The 18,693-nt window shown below is 40.7% G+C and overlaps 1 protein-coding gene across 1 annotated transcript in view; it reads left to right on the forward strand.

The window, feature by feature from the left end:
• The first annotated feature begins 453 nt into the window (after positions 1-453).
• The window catches only part of LOC115051597 (inactive dipeptidyl peptidase 10-like), a 51,705-nt gene continuing 33,465 nt past the window's right edge, over positions 454-18,693 (forward strand). Inside the window, exon 1 of the mRNA XM_029515054.1 lies at positions 454-572. Within this exon, the coding sequence (XP_029370914.1) occupies positions 513-572 (60 nt within the window). The 5' untranslated portion in view covers positions 454-512. The remainder of the gene's footprint in view (positions 573-18,693) is intronic.

Here is an 18,693-nt window from a genome sequence, read left to right on the forward strand (position 1 = left end):
ATGCTCTAAAAACAAGTGTCAAAAGGATTGCTTTAAATGTCAGAGCTCGAAAAACCAAAACGCCTGCAATATCTTCGCCTCAAGCAAATTTGCATTCTGATCAAGAAGCGTCTTCGTATGTGGGAGGCACTGGCAAATATTGTGGTTTATGAACTGTCTGTCAGCTGCATATGAAGCAGCGAGTACTCGCTACAGAGGGAAGGAGAGAAGGAAGAGAGGGAGGGACTGCGTTTAAATGTGGCATTCAGAGTGTTTTCCGCCAGAGAAAAACACAAAGGAGGGAAAACACACTGTGTATTTAAACATATCGCCTCAGGTGAAGCTTCAGCAACGACGAGGAAGATCATTTCCTGCCTTCACTTTTTGATGGAATCAGTTTCTGCTTGCAGGAAACTTCAGAACTGAGCAGCTGGGAGACTGCCAGGTCGGGGGTTGGGGGGGGGCGCGCGGGTGTTTATTTTGATAGCCTGTATTTCAGGTAAAGGAGCATTCGGTAGAAGTGAGCAGCAAAGATGAATCAAACTGCATCTGTGTCTCATCAGATTGAGTGCCAACCAGCCAAGGACACCAAGGTAGGACTGGTTTCTTCACGATGGGGTTGGATTCTCATCCCTATTGTCTCCATTGAGAACGTAAACCCAGCATATTATTACTTAACGTCTGCCAAAGTTTTGATCAGACACTTAAGCGCTAAGTATGATTGGCGATCCAGGCTGATCGTTGTGATAGCTATGAGCTGGTCGTGTCGGCAGTAACTGCTCCACAAATCTACTTCCTCAAGGTGGATATTTGGTTTTTAAAACGAAAATGCTGTTATGTTTATCTGTTTGAGGGTTTATCATAAAATCAGATGACATTAATTCGAAAAAAATAACCTTCATTGTTTTCTTCTTCTTGTTATCTTCACTAAAAGGACCAGCTCACATCTTGTGTAATTAATTGTATACATTTAAAGTTTTTTTTCAGCATGACTGGCTGTCATTCAGGGAAAAAAAAATTTCTGATTTAATGGTTTGTTCGTTTGTTTGTTTTTTTTTCTCTCTAAAAACTTGAAACAATCTTTGGGGATCTGAGGTATTTAATGCCAGATTTTCTCTTCTGTAACTATGGGAAATGACACATGGGGACATTACGTTGCTATGCTGGCGTTGGTGACACATTGTGCGTTGTGAAACAGTGTAGTAGAAACTCCACCGTTAATCACCCATATTGAGTAGATGATCTGAGCATTTTTCACTGTACCTTTCTGCATAAATATGAATACTAATGAGTTTTGAGAGTTCTCTGTTAGAATAGGTTTTTTTTTTTTTTTTCATGTTTGCAATCTATCAAAGGAGAGCATGGCAACTGATGATGACAAGTTGAAATCAGATCGTTGGGAGGCGGATTTGGATCGTGATTAGAACTGTGCTGGCTCAGAGCACCACAATACAAACTGTAAATGTGTCTGATTCGTATCTTTTTGACATTTCTTTCAATTCTGAGAGAAGCCTCTGGGTGTCAGTATAGTCAGATGTCAGTCTGCTCATGTCTGTTATTCATGCAACATGTTTGACTTCGTGGATTTTTCTAATTTTAGTGAAAGAAATACAATTTGAACATTTTGGATCTGGTATTGACATGATTTTGAGAGAACTGCGGACAGCCTGTATTCAGAAACTGAGCCTTGAAACCGCCTTTCAGGATTTCTGGGACTTTGTGATGTCACAACAAAGCAGTCACTGCCCAGCATCCAACCTTGCAGGATTGGGTTGCTCTCCGCGTTAAACCGTAACTTTCAGTAACATGCTTCATTCTTCAATTAGGAATATTTATTCTGAATACTCAATGTCAGATGTCTTCATCTCCTGCTGCAACATTAAAGAACTTCATTACTGCTCATAGTTTATGCAAAGCAGTTCTGAGCTGCGAGCAGCAGATCCCTCAGACAGCGAGATGAACAGCCAAAGCATAATCCCGTACAATCCTGCGCTGCTGTAGCCCCACAGGAGCAGGAAGGCAGTAATCTGGCAGGAGGTGACCTCGATAACAGCCACAGCTGAGAGAGAAGTTCCTCAGATATACGAAAATGTTGCTGGCGTTGTTTCTCAAACTTGACTTGTTCCTTTACCCAGAAGCTATTCAGTCCACACATCGCTTTACAACCAGTAGAAATAACCAATAAGACACAACAAAGGGTATAAAATGCCCATAGATGCTTTCATTTGCATTATTTAGCCTTGATGGTTTTAACTGTGTCATAAATTATAACTCAGTAATGCAGCCTTGTGTGCCACCTGGTTTTAGCTGCTACATTAATTTGCTGTTGTTGCTTGAGCTTTGACATGAATAAGCTGCAGATGGAGAGATATAGATTTCCATTGTTTGCAAATTTGTTATGATAAATTTGTGGATACAGACAAACTCGTTTCTTGTGACAAATTACAACTGCTGTGAGGCATCAGCGCAGTGCTTTCAGAGGAAATTAAATATGATATAAGCGGACAACAAAACCCCGAACTTTCCAACCTTGTCAATGATTTACCGCTTAGACCGACCGATCAATCTTCATCTGCAGTGCAACTGCTATTGAACCACCCATCGGCTAATGGTGTACACTAACACAGGGCATAACTGTAGCAAAAGTGGGCAAGGATAATAAAATAGACGGTCTGAATTATCTGATATTAGCTCAAATGCAGCAGCACATTTTGCCTTAAAGTCCAGGTACCAACACGACCACACCCTGAGGTATTAAAAGAACTGTCAACCAAACCAGTGACACATGAGAAAACTTCATTCATTAGTAGACTGAGAGATGCTTCAAAAAAAAAAAAAAAAAGACAGTAAAGTTACTCGTTCTCTGAGCACTGCTGCTTTGTGAGCTTGTCGATTAAATAAAGAATCAGTAAAAGAAAGAAAACGGCGTGAACCACATTTAAAATGGATATAAAGGCTTCCATGCAAGATGTGCTGGGCTGTCCGCCTACACAAAACCTGCCAGGAAGAAAAGGAGCAAGGAAATTTCACCACCTGCGAGACGGAGGCCTAAACAGAGCTTCTGTGGTCACCCTCGAATCATAATCTGTAACAAAACAACTGCCAGACGATTTTACAGCATGTCAGTCACCTTGCTCCCTAAGCAGCCTCAAATCAAAAGAGCACCGGAGGCGTGAAATCTAAACATAGGCACTGCCAAAGCTGAAATCTGTCTCAGATTTAACTAGGGACTTTAAAGATATGAATTTAATGTTTCTCACTGTCGAGATCTGATTATCTAAAATGATCACTGTCCATCAAAGTCCCTCCTCCAGTCACTCAGTAGTGTATTGATAATATTTGAACTACTTTCCAAAGGGCAAAGGTCAATCTAAAATACTTGAGGACTTTTTATGATATGTGAGAGCATAACTGTAGTCTATTTGTTAGCCAGATTAACTGTTAGCTGTGTGATGTAAAGTTAAGTAAATTATTATTATTGTTGTCAATAATAATAATAATAATAATTCACTGCATATTTACAGAATAAATGTAAACTAGCTAAATTTTCTTTATTACTTAATTGTTTCATCATCATTACCATCCACTGATAGTCAGTTGCTGCCTGTTGCTAAGTAACATGTTAATCCAGGCATATGTATGTATATATATATATATTAGTCAAGCCCCATTTGCACAAGGTCAGGCTAGTGGGAGGATGTTCATGCTTTAGAGTTTGCAGTGAGTCAGCTGTTGGAGCGCCGAGCATGACTTTAAAATTACGAGACACTCTGGCTTTTCATCTTCAGAGCTGAGTGATCAGCTGACATTGAGGAGGCTGTTTCCTATTTCACCTCAGACATTATGGTGAACATCCAAACTGTCCTTGATCTCAAAGACACAGCAGGTAGATTTGTTTGTTTGTGTGTTGTTGGGATTCACAAATCTGGCAGGGGAAAATTAAAGCATGAGCCGTAGACCTGCCACCTGCTGAGGTAAAGGCAGGAACAGCTTTAATTATGTTTCGTGCATTTAGATGGATTTTGTAAATTGCTGAGCCAAATAATATTGTGCTACAGACATCCAAATTTATCTGTATAAACCAGTAGTCCCCAATAACTGTGACTTTTGTCATCTTTTAGAACACGAGAAACATTTTCTTTTGATCTACAATTGCCATGAGATTCGGAACTGTCATTGAGAGAAAGCAGCTGGTAGTCCGGTCAGGTTTTAAAGAACCATTTTAGAGTAAGAGGATGCTGCTAAATCATGTAAAAGCACCAGTCAAACCTGAAAAGGTGACCGTCACGCAGATTTGATGTGTTCAACCTTCATGTCTGTCCTTATTCTTTTTGCTGCAATAATTTCACAGCATTTTTACATTCTGTTCTCCCATGTACAAATTGACAATGCAACAATTTGATTGTAGGTTGTGTATCTGCAATGCAAATGATATTTCTGATGGATTAAAACATCAGAGGTTAGATTCTTTTAAAAGAAATTGATAGCATTTTCATGTCTGTTTGCTGGATCCTGAGAGCTGGACAGATCCAGGCTGGCTGTTCCTCCAAAACGCTGAACCTTTCATTTAAAAGATTTCAACCAGCTGCCAAGCACTGAAATCTGTGAAACTTAACAGTTTGCCACCATAACATAGTTTTAACCAGCCTGTGCCATTCCCAATCACACTCAGAATCACTGAATATTAAAATTAGCCCAATGTCGTCACTGCCATCTGTTACCGTGGAGATGGACTTGCTCATTAGCATGTGAGAGGTGGAGGAAGGTGACAAATCCTGTCCTAATTATCACTGTACTTACTGAGCTGGAGATTCTCATCAACCTGTCATTAGCATGTTGACCTTTGAACAACAATCAGCAGCTAATTTTAACATATCCGACTGATTCATTCACTAAAGCTGCCACACTGAAGCAATATTATAATGAACTTACTCAACTTTTCTGTGCACTATGTGGGCAAATAGCAACACTTTGAGATACTGCTGCCTGAACAGATTCCCACAAACAAGATTTGTTTTTTAGAAATCCTAAATGCAGAGCTGAGCTGTTTACTCAGCCTACACTGTCTTCTGAAAGCCAGGCTTTTAGTGTGAGTGTGTGAGAGAGAGAGCGAGAGAGAGAGAGAGAGAGAGAGAGAGTGATGGGGAGCTGAACTGCCAAGTTTCCCAATACCTAACACAAGAATATTGTCAATTCCGACTGAGCTGGTGTGTCGGAAATGAGCACAAAGCTACAAATTACTTTAAATGAACTCTGGCTTTTTTTTATTGTTCAAAGTACTCTCACTGAATCAAGTATTATTGTATGACAACGGCTGCGACACTGCATTCAGCCAGTAGAAATTACATTTTAAATAGGTACCATATTATAAAAAGAGACCAAGTCTTGATTCACAGTAACTGCTACCATTAGCACCATTTCTACTAAGCATTAAGTCCCTTATCATATGATTGGCATTGTGCCTTCATGCTGAATATTCCCAAACATGTATTAAAGTCATTCAAATGCCAAAAACAAAGAACCTAGCAATGTTGTTATCTATCCTGTATCTGCGTGATTTCCCCACAGCTTCTCCAGCTTCCTCCACAGCCTGAAGACCTGCATGTTTAGGTTAATTGGTGACTTGAAATTAGGTGCAAAAGTGAAGTCTTGTAATAGCCCAGTTTGTACACCATTGGATGCATAGATAATGGATCGGTGGTTGGAAAGTAGCACCCAATAAACTGCAGCTTTTTGGGCCTTCAGAGACTGGACACCAAACAGACTGTAAATATTAGATGGGCATCGGTAAAGATTGTAGAACTACTTCTTGTCACAAGAGGGCAGACTTACACAAATCATAAAGAAGCAAGGAAGTGGAGGCATTGCTTCCAAAATTCCAATGTTCCTATCATCTTCATTTCATTGTCATTTTATCTAAATTAAATGAATATTATTCAAATTAAATTTTGCCAGGGATAAACTTAAACTAACACCTTAACTAAAGCTTTTATTTTGAAACCTTCTTTTTGATTTTAATATGAAAAGCTCTTCTCATTGTTGCAAACACTTGTATTTACTTTGAAGTGTTTTATTTTGGGATCAGTGAGTCACACTGTGGCTCATGTGGCACAGAGGAATAACATCAGGTTTTCTGTGAAATAAAATGGCCTAACCCAAGGTCAGCGCTGTGGTGAAGGCAGCAGCCCACAGGCTACACCTCCCTGCACACAGAGAAACAACTGTATTTCTCTCCAATGAAAAAAAGAGCTGGTGCAGTCAAGCAATCAACAAATCGCCAGGTCCAAATCAGATATTACCTGCCGGAGAGGGGGTGAATCCAGGGAAATGCAAGTTCAACACCATTTTAATCCAATTTTTTTTTTTTAATTTGAGGGGGTTATGCCCATGATTTACAATTTCTTGATGGTTGTGGGGACCTTAAGGTGTGGTACTGCCCTGAGGTGTTATCTGGCATCATCATGAAACATAAATCAATTCCTTTTCCTTTTCAGTGCAAATAAAAAAGTTTACACAGACCTTTACAATACAGTCTTGAGAAACATTTTTACTTAAATTAATTGACTTACTTGAATTAAGTAATTTGGGGGCAAGTTATGCAGGAAGCCTCCACGAGTTTCAGAGGAAGTCGACGCACACAGCTCCAAATATAGATGTTCTTTACAGGTGTCTGTTGAAAAAAAGGTTAAAATACTAAAATAGTTAGCCAATGCAAATGGATTCACACACACAGTCAAGATTCTGAGTGGAGGTTGAGCCCCAATCAGCATTTTAGAGTCTGTGAGGTCAGTCAGAGGACGAGTCATCCGTTGTCTCGTTTCTTGTACGGAAGCACTACCCTGGTTTGCCTTGCCCCACCTCGCCCTTGGACAAGAGCAGTCACCAGGCGTCTGCCTCTCCCTGCCCTTGGTCATGAGTGCAGACACAAAAAAAGGGGCATGAAAAGTGTATAATTTTTACAGGCTTCTTAATAAAAGAGCTACGTCACACCTATATTTTTCCACCACACAGCAATACTGGAAGGTTTTCTTTCTAGTCAGATGGCTCCAAGGACTTTAAGGTAAACTATTCTGTCTATGAAACATCAATCAGCTTCATTTAAATCTCAATTAGCTCATACAAAGGTACGAAGATTGGCGCATATGAATTCACTCCCAGTAGAACTCGGCGCTCAAAGTTCCCACTATGTTTTGGACAGTGACAAAGCAGAGTCCAATCAGAAGCCAGGTGGTTTCTACTGCCTTCATCTCCTCCAAAGGGGCAGCAGCTCTTCATGTGTACAAAGGCAATACCTTCTCGATTGTACTGAACGTTAAACAGGTGAAAGAACAGTAGTTATAGCATCAAGGCAAATTAATTACTCAGTTATCTTTGCTCCTGGGCTTAAATCCAGACAGTTTCAGTCAGTGACAGTCAGCGTCAGACAGCATCAAACTCTGCCTCTCCTCCAGCACAGAAGCACCTACTGTTAGTCCTATAATCTGTCTAAGCAGGCTGACTTTAAACTCCTGCTGCGCGGCAGAGTTGACGTGCACGTTTGAATCCCTCCCTCCAGACTGAAACCCCACAAGGTTTTTCCTCGCCGTCTGTCAAGTTCTAGCTGATGCCTTGATTTATGGGTGTCATAAAATTTGCAGCTTGTAATCTTCTTACTGGCTAATTCAAAGCCCATGCAGTTTCACCCCTTGTCTTTCTGGGTTTACTTTGTTTTTAGGCATGTTTTGTTTTCATAAATCATCAACCCCTGAACATCATGTCCTGATATTGTCCAGCCACTACAGTGAAATGCCACAAATTTGAATTATCAACAGGAAATGGCAGATTCTGCTAACAGAGGGGCTGTGTTGTAGATTATAATGAGCCAGGAAATGCATACCAACTGCTCCACTGATTTTTTTAACCGCACAATACTGCACATATTGCTGTGTTGAACCTTTGCCTGGGATCTTTCTCGACTATCCTTCTGGCTTCCTTCCACAGTTAATTGTAAAGATGAATCGTTGTTTTTACAAGTCAGTGCTTTGATGGACTCACCAAAGGACAGCTGGAATTGGCTACTGCCCATGCCCTTGTATAATCAAAGTCTGATTTCAGGTCTTAGAGCAGTATTTACCTCTAAACAGAGGGTTCTCGATAATCTGTCTGAATTGCCCACTTGTTCACAATCTGTAAATGGACTTCACTTCTGGAGCGTTTCCGGTCATATTGAGCACTTCAAGTTCTTTACAACACTTGCCACATTCACCCACAAATACATAATGGGTTTACAAATGGGTTTGTTTCCCCATCTTTTTGACTGTTCTTGTTTTGCAACATTGTTAGATTACCAGATCATAATGTTTACTTTGTTGAGTCATGCCAAAAAGAGTCACACTGGAATAAACAACATTAGCCATTTCATCTCACGATAAAATGACAAATGTGACTGATTACAGCTTGTCTTGTTGGCATAATGAAAGCCAAGACATTTAAATTGTTAAAATACAATTGAATCTAAGTGGCAAAATGTCAGCTTGACTGAATGGTAAGGTCTAGTGTTGCCTATTAAAAACTAGAGAAGTGATTATAGCTTTGTTTGTCTGTGCAGACAAAAGTTAAGAAAAGACTTTGTCAAATCAATATTTTTTTCCTGTTTCCTTGAGGCTTCTTTCAAACCCACGCTGGCCTCACTTTTAAACACACTAATCAATTTAGCTTGTCAGGCCACAGTGTCACTACTGGAAAAATTCCCCCTGACACAGAATTAGATTATCAGTCTAATGATGCCAAGTGAAACTGGGTTGACTGATTTCACTTATGAATGGCACCATTTTTTATGTAGTAGCCTGAAATCAGAACAGGGGGCTTGTGTGTGTGTGGGTGTGTGTGCCAGATGTCTATTTACTCTGAAAAGAGAAGTCAGACAGACGCTGTTGGCAAGAGACGGACGACAGTCTATTTGTGACTTTGCTTTTAGTTGATTTTGTCTTTCATTGCTTTGAAGAACAAATACATTTATTTTTTGGACAACACAGCCATCCATTAAGGTTGTGCAACAGCTGGATTCGGAGTAAGGAGCGCTCTAAATTTGATGGTTCAGGGTTCAGCATTTTGACTGGATAGACGTGAACATGATGGATCCAGAGCTCAGGTTCCTGGAGGTGAGGCGTAAACATGCTCTTATTCATACAAACTACAACACTGTTTTTGTCAAGGAAGGTGCTGATTGAGTGTTATGACATGTGGGTCTTAAGCACTCACTGAATATTTAATATAAAAAGATCCTCCGGTTTATTTCATAGCTGGAGGATCAGTATGTTGGCGATGAGATGATAGACCTTCATCTGAAAGAGTGATATGGATTATCACAAAGTCCCATGAGTCTGTTGCCTAGAGGAAGAGTGGAGGCTCTGAGAATCAGCCCCGCTGGGGCTCAAAGTGTGTCAGACTCTTGTAAGTATGAGTGAAGAATGGGCTGCAGAGAGTTCTTCTGTAAGATTTGAAAAGACAATGCTGGGGATATATGGAGAAAACTTTTTGATTTAATGTAAGGAGCAAAACAATAATATAGTTCACAGTCCATGTGTATTGAAGTTAAGTAGATGATTCCAAACAAAACAATTTTTTTTTTTTTTTTTTTTTGGGTATAGTTTTAAGCAGTGGCAGGTTGTGAACGTTGCAGACACCTGAATGGATTTCAGGGAGAAACATTTTTTTCTGACTATAATCATTATTATTATCAACAATATTCAACCAGGTAAAAAGAGATTACTATTATAAAGAGTTTGGTCTAGACCTGCTCTATATGTAAAGTGCCTTTGTTATGATTTGGCGCTATACAAATAAATCTGATTTGATTTGATTTTTTCAAGACCGACCTGGGCAAAAAAGCAGCATTAAGAACAAATCCTATTTGGGTTTAAAACAGACAATTACGACTGTCAGTGGTTTCAACAACAATTTAGATGCAGTCACATACATGATATATTTCTACTGATTTCCTATCCTTCATAACTTTCTTAGATTCCCCACCTAGTTGAAGATTGTATTGGAGTCAATGGGGAAATGTCCCAACTTCTCATTTGATTTAGTAGCTTACTAAACATTTTGCTCACGAGTTTATAGTCATATAAGTATGGTCCCATTTCCTACCTGCTGGAGAAAGCGAAGAGAGGTCCAGATCCATTCCTCACTCCTCCACCAAATCTGTTTCTTCTGGTTGAAGAAAGGGCGTCTATAAACCCCCCTCCTGTTTACGTGAAATGGTTCGGTCCGCGATAACAGTGTTTGGCTAGCACTTTTGGCTATCAGTCGATTCAAAGTAAGTAAAAGTAAGTCACGTTTCAGCCTCTTATAAAGAAACGAGTCGTTAAAAAAAAATGGAAGGAAAAATAAAGAAGAAAAGAGAAAGCTATGTCAATAAATGTTTCTCAAAAACAAGTGCGTGGGGAAATCCACCTGTTAGCTGAACAACCGTCACTGTGGACTTCAACGCTTATCAGCAATGAGTGAAACAACTTTATTGTCAAGCGCTATGACGTAGTTCAGTGTCATCCAATCGGAATGCAGCAGTGAACACAACGCAACAACAATATGCGAATGTGTTCCTGTCTAATGTTTATTCCTTTCTAACAAATGTTTCCTATCCGATATTTGTTCCTAATCAGGATGAAGGAGAGATTCCTCGACAGGAAATGTAAATGGTAAATAACTTCATGTTAACTAGAGCCATAGAAGGCTAAACAGTGCTGCTAATCTAATGGGCATAATTAAATTACAAATCTCGAGCAAACAGGAAGTAGCTGATTACAATATTTATGATGAACTTGACTTATAAGAATGATATTGTGTGTTTATCAGTAGCCCACTTACACCACAGCATTTCATCATGATTGCTATTTAGTTTTCTGAACCTTCAGGGGCAGCAAAAACATTATTATTTTTTTTTTAATTTCACTTTAAAATGAAATTCAACAAAATTGAACCAGCCCCACTCTCATCTGAAGAAGGAGGGGTGCAGCAAGGTGTCAAGTGACACGTCAGTTGGCATAATTGCAAGGGGGCTGTGGGAATTCCTTTTTTTATTATTATTACGTGTTAAGGAGAAATGATTCAGTCCTTTTCGATGATAAGAGAGAACCTGACTTTACCCGAGTGCCCTTGGGTGAAACAGGTTCAATTAAAAGCCCAGTGCCAAATTAGCTCCGACCCAATCTCCATCCCACGTTGACAAGAGACACAGTAGTGGTTGAGCTGGATATTGGAGGTCCTCGGCCCTCACAAAGAGCACCACACAATTAAACCCCACTGTCAAAACAAGGCCCTGATTTTAATGACAGTTAATGACATCCTTCTTCAGATGCTCAGTCAAGTCCAACCAGCGTCTGCACACTCGATGTGTTAGAACACCTTGACCTACTTTTTTCTAGGTCAAAGCAGAGAGCTCGGTTTATCCTCCACAGACTCTACTGGATTTTGAACTTGGTTTGTGGTGTAACACATTTTCATAGTTTTTTTGGGTTTTTTTTGTTGTTGTTGTTGTTGTTGAACTTTTCGATAAATTCAGGTTACCGGTGCATGTAAAGATGATGAAAAACAGCAGTTTTATGACTAATTATGTGCGCAGAGACGCTTTGGGCCAAATACAAGACAGGACATCTCAAAGAAAAGGCGAATTGTGCGAATTCAAATCTAAATATGCGGTCGTACATTTCAGAGAAATCATCCTCTGCAATATATAAATGTCTCAAAGCTGCCTTGTTGTTTATGGCCTGGATTCATCACACAGTTTGCCTAACTCTTTGTCATGTTAGCTTTCCATTGCTGTCGGGTAAAAACAGAACAGTTTCTGGTTCATTTATTCTCGGTGTAAATAGCTCACTCTTTCATGTGAGCATGGCCGAGCTCTGCAAATCTAATGAAATCCCTTTCTATAGATGAAAATATCCATATGTATCATCAGGGAGATGACTAATATGTTTTGCAGGTGCTTGGCTTTAGTCTGCCAGCAGCGCTACACTCCCACTCATGGCTTACTGTCTTTGTGCTTTAGCTGTTTGTAATTTCACATTTTTAGAAATGGATGTCTATAGGCCTTCAGAAGATTGGAAGCTCTCTCACAGTCCTGAGTTTGAAACCCCTTCAGCTGAGGAGCACGCTGAAATCTAAATTATTATTCATAGAGAAGACGCTGAACACTGAATTTAGTGTTTTCTTTCTTTTACCCTAATTATTTAAATATTGGTTCTCGAGTAAATTTCCTTCCGTTGTGACCAGTATGACGTTAAAGACAAACTGGGGGGACAAATAAAAGATGGCATGCAAAAGTTCAAGCATCCTTGTTAAGAAACTGGTGGAAAAACATCATTTTGGATGCAAATAATTAGAAAAATGATATCCTTCCTCTTTCAGTTGCACCAAAACATCAACAAAAGACTTTGGAAGAGGATAACCATGTTTAATTAAAGTACCACCATGTTTCCAAATAATTCATGATGTGTATTTGGAATGTTTTGTGTGGCACGGCAAGGAGGAGAAGCAGCGAGGCACTTCTTGGTACGAATTTATCCAGCTCTTATCGGGAATTTGAACCTTGCGGGTCAATTAACCCACTTAGGATCCCTCGTAATCAAAAAAACACTTTGCATGCAAAACCTCAGCGGTACCGGAGTCTGAGCCCGGCAGGTTTCCAGCCTGGCAGCAGGTTAATTACATTCACCTGGTGTCCCAGGCGTAAACCACTTCCTGATTAGGCAGCAGGAGGGAAACCCATGAGAGTTTGGAGATCAGAGCAGAGGAGGACTCAACCGTTTTGGCTTTTAACCCGTTAAAAAAAAAGGAAAAAAAAAGTGTTGCCTGATCACAGCGTCTGATGCTGTTTTGCTGCGGCTGCTCTGTTTTCAGGAGGTGGCAGGGTGATACATACATGTATGTTTAAGTCAGTGACTGCAGACCTGAACCTGCCCTCGCCCACTGTCACCCAGTGTCAGCTGGGACGGGCCCCAGAGCCCCTGCATTCCTGAAATAAATGGGAGTCTAGAAAATGGATAGCTGTTATTCGAAGGTCCTGACTCTTTCTATATTTCATTAAAAAACACTAACTAAAGAAACAAAATCATGAAAGAGAACAACAGTGGCATAAAACAGTCGGCATTTGCTGAAGAGATTATGCACAACCCAAATAATGAACTCACCATGACACAAAAAAAAAAAACCCAAAACAAAACAAAAGCCACAGTATTTGGTTCCATATTAACAATAGCAGTAGAGTTCGGCTGAGTACACAGTGGAAACCTGAACATCATGCGCACAGTGTTACACAGATAAAAGCAAGAAGGCTGCTACACAAATACAAGTGCACAAAGAGAATGCAAACAGCCACAAATGGAAGAAGCAAAGCTGCGTGCACACACGCACAGATGCACAAAGTGGCTTGTGGTCTGAGAGGAGTGGAGAAGATTTGTGCCTCAGGGACATCAATGAACTTCACAAATACCAGCAGAGGTCAGAGAGCCAGAGACGGAGATCATTTCCATGTGGTCTCTGATTCCAGCTGTTGAATATTTAATGGAGAAAGGAAGAGAGTCCAACCAAGAGCTCCGAGCTTATCCTCCTCCTTCCACTGGCCATGCTCCTTTGTCTTTTTCACCCTCCACATCTCTATCTACCTGCTGCATGTCTCAGGATGGCACCTCCTTACTGCCACTCCTGGACCCTTGAAGGGGAAATCTCAGCATCTTAATTTTGGAGTTTGAAGATGCATTAGTCTGAGACTGGTTTGGCGTGAGAGGATGAGGATGAATGGAGCCATATGAGACAAACTCTCGCTGCTGAAATATTTTCAATTACAATTTTGATTTTGTATTTTAGTATTTCATGTTTCGAAATGTGGAATTAGATTCAGCTGTGAGTCAGGACTAGATCTTTCACACCTTTGAAAGAGCAACAGACACTTGTAGGACGCTTTTGGGGGAATTAATGGCATGATGCTTGAAAAAGAGGCTGCACCACATTTAATTTCGAACATGTCAAACTGCAAAAAAACAAAAACCAAACAAAAAAAACCCCCAAAACTCTGAAAACACAGCCATAGCATTCATAACAGTAATCATTCAGAAGGGTTAATTAATCTTCATTTGATTCATTCACAGCCCTAGAGAGGAACTGCCACCTATAATAATGTCACCCATTTACACTAAAGAGAGGTAAGCTAGTGTATCAGAGCGGAGACCTAACAGAAATAACAGCTGACAGCCTGATCAGTCATCACACTGTGTGTCTAACAGCAGAATAAACTAAGCTCATAGTCTCTTTAATGTGGATGTGAATCCAACATAAACATACATCTAACGCTGAATTGCATGTCTACACAGCCGGATTCAGGCTTTGGCTTTTGTCTGGTGGTAGTAGAAGAGGTGTGCCATGGGAAAAGAGTTGGCAGGAGGCTGTTTCATTATGCAGGTCTTCTGTATAGATCATGAATGTAAGGCTGCCACATCAGAATGATGTGTATGTAGAGAAAAGATTAAAATCAAAGCGCTGTTATTTCGAGACCTTGCTTCGAATTTCAAGTGGCAAATGCGCTGCTGCTTCTTAGAGAGCATTTGAACCTCACATCCGCAAGCGTGTTTGCTTTCGCACTTCTGCTCCTCCCGTCTTCATTTGTGTGTGCCTTTTTCTTTTCCCTCCTGTTGTGGTCATTATTTTTAGAAGGGATCGAGGGCACAGCGTGTGAGAGCGCGTGCTGGTGGCGTTTGTGTCTTCAGGGCTTTCTCTGTGACACCTATCAGTTTGCACTCAGTCACTTGGCAGCAAGAAAGGCCAGCTGGTTACTGGGCTGCTTGATTGTCTCGCCTCGCTCTCCTCTGAAGGGATTTCAGATGAAGGCTCGGTCCAATGGCATGCAGGGCTATCATCCTATCTTCTATTTCAGAGGGATATTCTAATACTAGATGTCACAGAAGGGCTTTTAGTCCCCGAGGTGATGCTGCTACAGTGGCATCATCAGAGGTAAAAATACCAAAAAGAGCTACACACAGTCACACTGTAACTCCCGGTGGGAATATTGGACTACTTTACTAACACTAATTCACTGGAAAACCATTAGCATAGGTGCCTTAGTGAAGGCTTTGTTGTTAGGCTGTAGATAAATGACTGGGTGTGTTATCAGTCAAAAGTTTTAATGGTGTGCGAGTAGGCAGCACATGTAAACTTCTTCTCTTTTGATTCATTGAAAGCATCTGTTGCGTCATTTGTGGGCAAACAGATTGCTAATTAAGCCACACGCGTGATTCCTGCTTAAATGAATGACAGAAATGAAGCTTAGTTGCTTTACTTTCATGCTGCAGTTTTAATGAATTGTTTAATATCATGTTTGAAAGCTTTTTTTTTGCCACTATGTATACTCACACACGCAAGGCTACTAAAATAAACCGTATCTGTTGAACAGCACAAACTCATTTACCCATGATGAGTTTCAGCACCGCGGACAGCTCTGTAGATGGACGGCTGGGTGAATGAAACGCTCTGACACCGGATGTTTACATTAGTTGCACAAATAAAAGCCCGCATCAAACTCTGTGAAAACCCGAGCGAATCCGAGCGGATTCAAAATAATGCTCTTATTGTGGCAATTTCCTATTATTTGTCATTTGTTTGTAAACCTAGAAAACATTATAGAGAAAAGAAAAGGGAGACATTTAGCCAAATGATAACACTGGTTAAAGGTGAGGAGAAAATGAGGCCTAACAACAAATAAGAGGTTAAAATAGCTTCAGAAACGACGAAACTATCGCCTACGAGTGGCTTTGATTTTGAAAGCCTCGCCAGGAAGTGGTCCTCGCGCTGATCTCGTCCGGCTTAACTCTCGTACCGCTAAATTGACGCGCCGACAGGTCTGAATCCGGGAGCCGCCGGATTCAGACTGAGGGAACAGGACCGGGGACTCGGCTGCGATGACGGCGTCCAAAGATCCGACGAAGAAGAAGCCCAAAGAGGCGCAGCAGGATGAGGTAGAGAGCAGCCTGTTATTCCTCTTTCCTGAGCCGTGGGGAGATAAATGTGCTCTGCGTGGACAGGCGACAGTCAGTCTAAAGGACAGTGTGGAAACTGGGCTCTCTCTGAGATACAGCGTTTTTATTCCTCCTATAGGGGCAGAAAGTAAAAATGATCCAGCAAAGCGGAGCAAGGTGGAGGAGGCTGCAACTCTGAGCAACTCACAGGAGTGTTAAAGCCTTTCTTCAGATCAGTTATGCTCCCTTCATGTTGTATGTGTATTTTTATTTTGTTTTGTTGTTGTTGTTTTTTTTTTTAGATGATTTTAATCTTGTTGAGTAGAAGAAACAGAAGTGAGTGGATTTGTCACCTCGCTGCATCTCTGGGTTTTTTTTTTGTAGTTTTTCAACGTCAAAGTTGTGTTTTGCGCCCTCGGTCAGATTTTGATTCCTGTTTTTTTTTTTTTTTTTTTTTGAGGTGGGGGGTCTTCTTGTGGGTAATCTCAGGTTGTGATGTGAGGCTCAGATGCCGTCCTTATCTGCCACAGACGAAGGAGAAGCAAAAGTGCTGCCTGTTTTTTTGGACACTTGACAGGAGGGAAGACTCAATGATGATAATCTAAATCAGACAGGACAGAATGCTAAAATATTCAGTGAATGGCCTATATAATGTCTCCTCTGCTGGATTATAGGGAAAAAAAAAAAAAAAAACAAGAAGGGGTTCTTGTTTTCCTGTTGCTATGTTCTGTCAGTTCTTCGCGTAAATATTAGATGTTGTCTCGTTTTGGGTGATCTGCTTCATCCTTTCAATTAGTGCCATTAAGTTTGTGTCTGATTGCGTCTTATTTTGACGAAGAACTTGAGTGGAACCATTTCCCGTTACCTGTGTTGGTCCATCGCTCTGCATTGGATTTTCCGAGTTTTCCGAGCTCAGACATTCTGCCAGTTTGGTTGGAGTTTTAGTAGAAAATGTTAAGCAGTGGAGCAGTGTAATTGATTTTTTTTTTTTTGTTGTTGTTGTTGTTGTTGTTCTGGATCTTTTGTTTTTCTGTGGACTGTGAGGATGTTTTCAGAAATTTTTATCATGCAGTTTCTGCTGTTGTTGTTCCATCGGTCGGCTTACATTGTCACCTTTTTGAAGTGAAATTAGTTTTTTAAGGCTGGCTTCGAAAGCCAAGTGAAAAAAAAAAAAAAAGAATGCTTCTAATTCTAATTTTTCAGTCCTAATCTAAACAGTTGCTCAGTCTCATTGGGGCCCAGCAGACTCTCACATTTTGTCTTGTTCTCAAACGTACAAACGCCGCACTTTTGCAAACACAAGCGTGGACGCGCACACTCCAACTCCAACTCCCCGCTTGCTTTACTTTCCACTGAAGTGAGTCGGATCAACAGACTGCAGCAGCAAACTGTGTCTGCTAAAGCTGGCGCCACACATACACACACAAACAGCAGTGGGTACGGCAGTCTTTGCACACCACTGGGCCATCGACTTCTCTGAGTATTAGTTCAACATCTCAGAGCTAATTCTTTGCACACAGTGTGTGTTTGTGTGTGAGAATCACTTTTTCCTGCTTCATTAATTAAACAGTTTCCACCTCACCAGTGGTCCATGTGATACAGATTGTTCTGGGCACAGTCTTGCCTCCTAGCTTCAGAGTCTAACACTTTCACTGAAAATGTTTTTATCATTACTATCCTCCCCCGAAACTGAAGTCTGTACTCCACCATATAGTGTATAATGTTCTCCTGCTCTGTGGAACTGAGGCAATTCAGGCTGTGCACTCTAGCAGCCATCCTTTTTCCCGTATAGCAGGAAACTTATGGAAACTATAACACAATATCGTGACTTGTGTTTAATCTCATCGCATCTCACAAAGGTGGAAGCATCATGGATAGCAACCGTTTTTACAAACAGTATTGTATACCAGCAAGTCTCAAGGCTAGTGTTTCTATTCAAGGAGGAGAGGAGGAAGAGAAGGCTAGGGGACTAGGCAACAGGAGAGGAAATCTAACATCCCAGTGTACATCTGCCACTCCTGGTCTACCTCTGAGTCGTGCTTCTGCTCCCGGATCCTGAAGTCGCTTTCAAGCTCCATTCATTCAACACGGGCGCAAGCAGTCGTGAAACTGGAATGAGAATCGTTCTGTATAATTACTGCAAAGTTCCCTCCTGTCAAGCATCTCTGTGCACAAACATTATAGAATCTCTGATAAATCCTAAATACTCAGTCAATCAAGCGGAAATGTGTGACTCTGAGGTTATTGACTACGTTGTGGTGACAGCACAATGTTCCCGATGGCTGATTTTAAGGTCGTTACCATTTCTCTCTGGTTTGAGACCATTGATACTTTGACTGTCTTAATATAGAACCTAGACTTGAATTTAAATCCAAGACCACATGGGGGTCTACTTTTAGACCATACGGACCCTGAACAATTAAACTGTCTGGGCCTTCAGTAGTAACATTTAGAAACCAAAACAACTGTTGGAAACTTGCTGTTGTATCTGGTGGGATATTAATTTTCCTGTTTGGGGTGGCTATTAAATGCACTAGTGAACAGTAAATAATTAAGTGTAATTCAAATAGAGTTGCAGATGGCTGCTGATAGAGAGTGCTGTGATAATAAACACAGCAGCCAAAGCAGAGGATTTCTAGTTTGGTGTGAACATGAGCTAACGTAAGGTTACATGAAGAATCTGTTCCTGCACATCATGTTTCATTTTAATGGGAGGACACAGTTA

This window comes from Echeneis naucrates, chromosome 2 (genome assembly GCF_900963305.1).
Source record: "Echeneis naucrates chromosome 2, fEcheNa1.1, whole genome shotgun sequence".
Classification (NCBI taxonomy): domain Eukaryota; kingdom Metazoa; phylum Chordata; class Actinopteri; order Carangiformes; family Echeneidae; genus Echeneis; species Echeneis naucrates.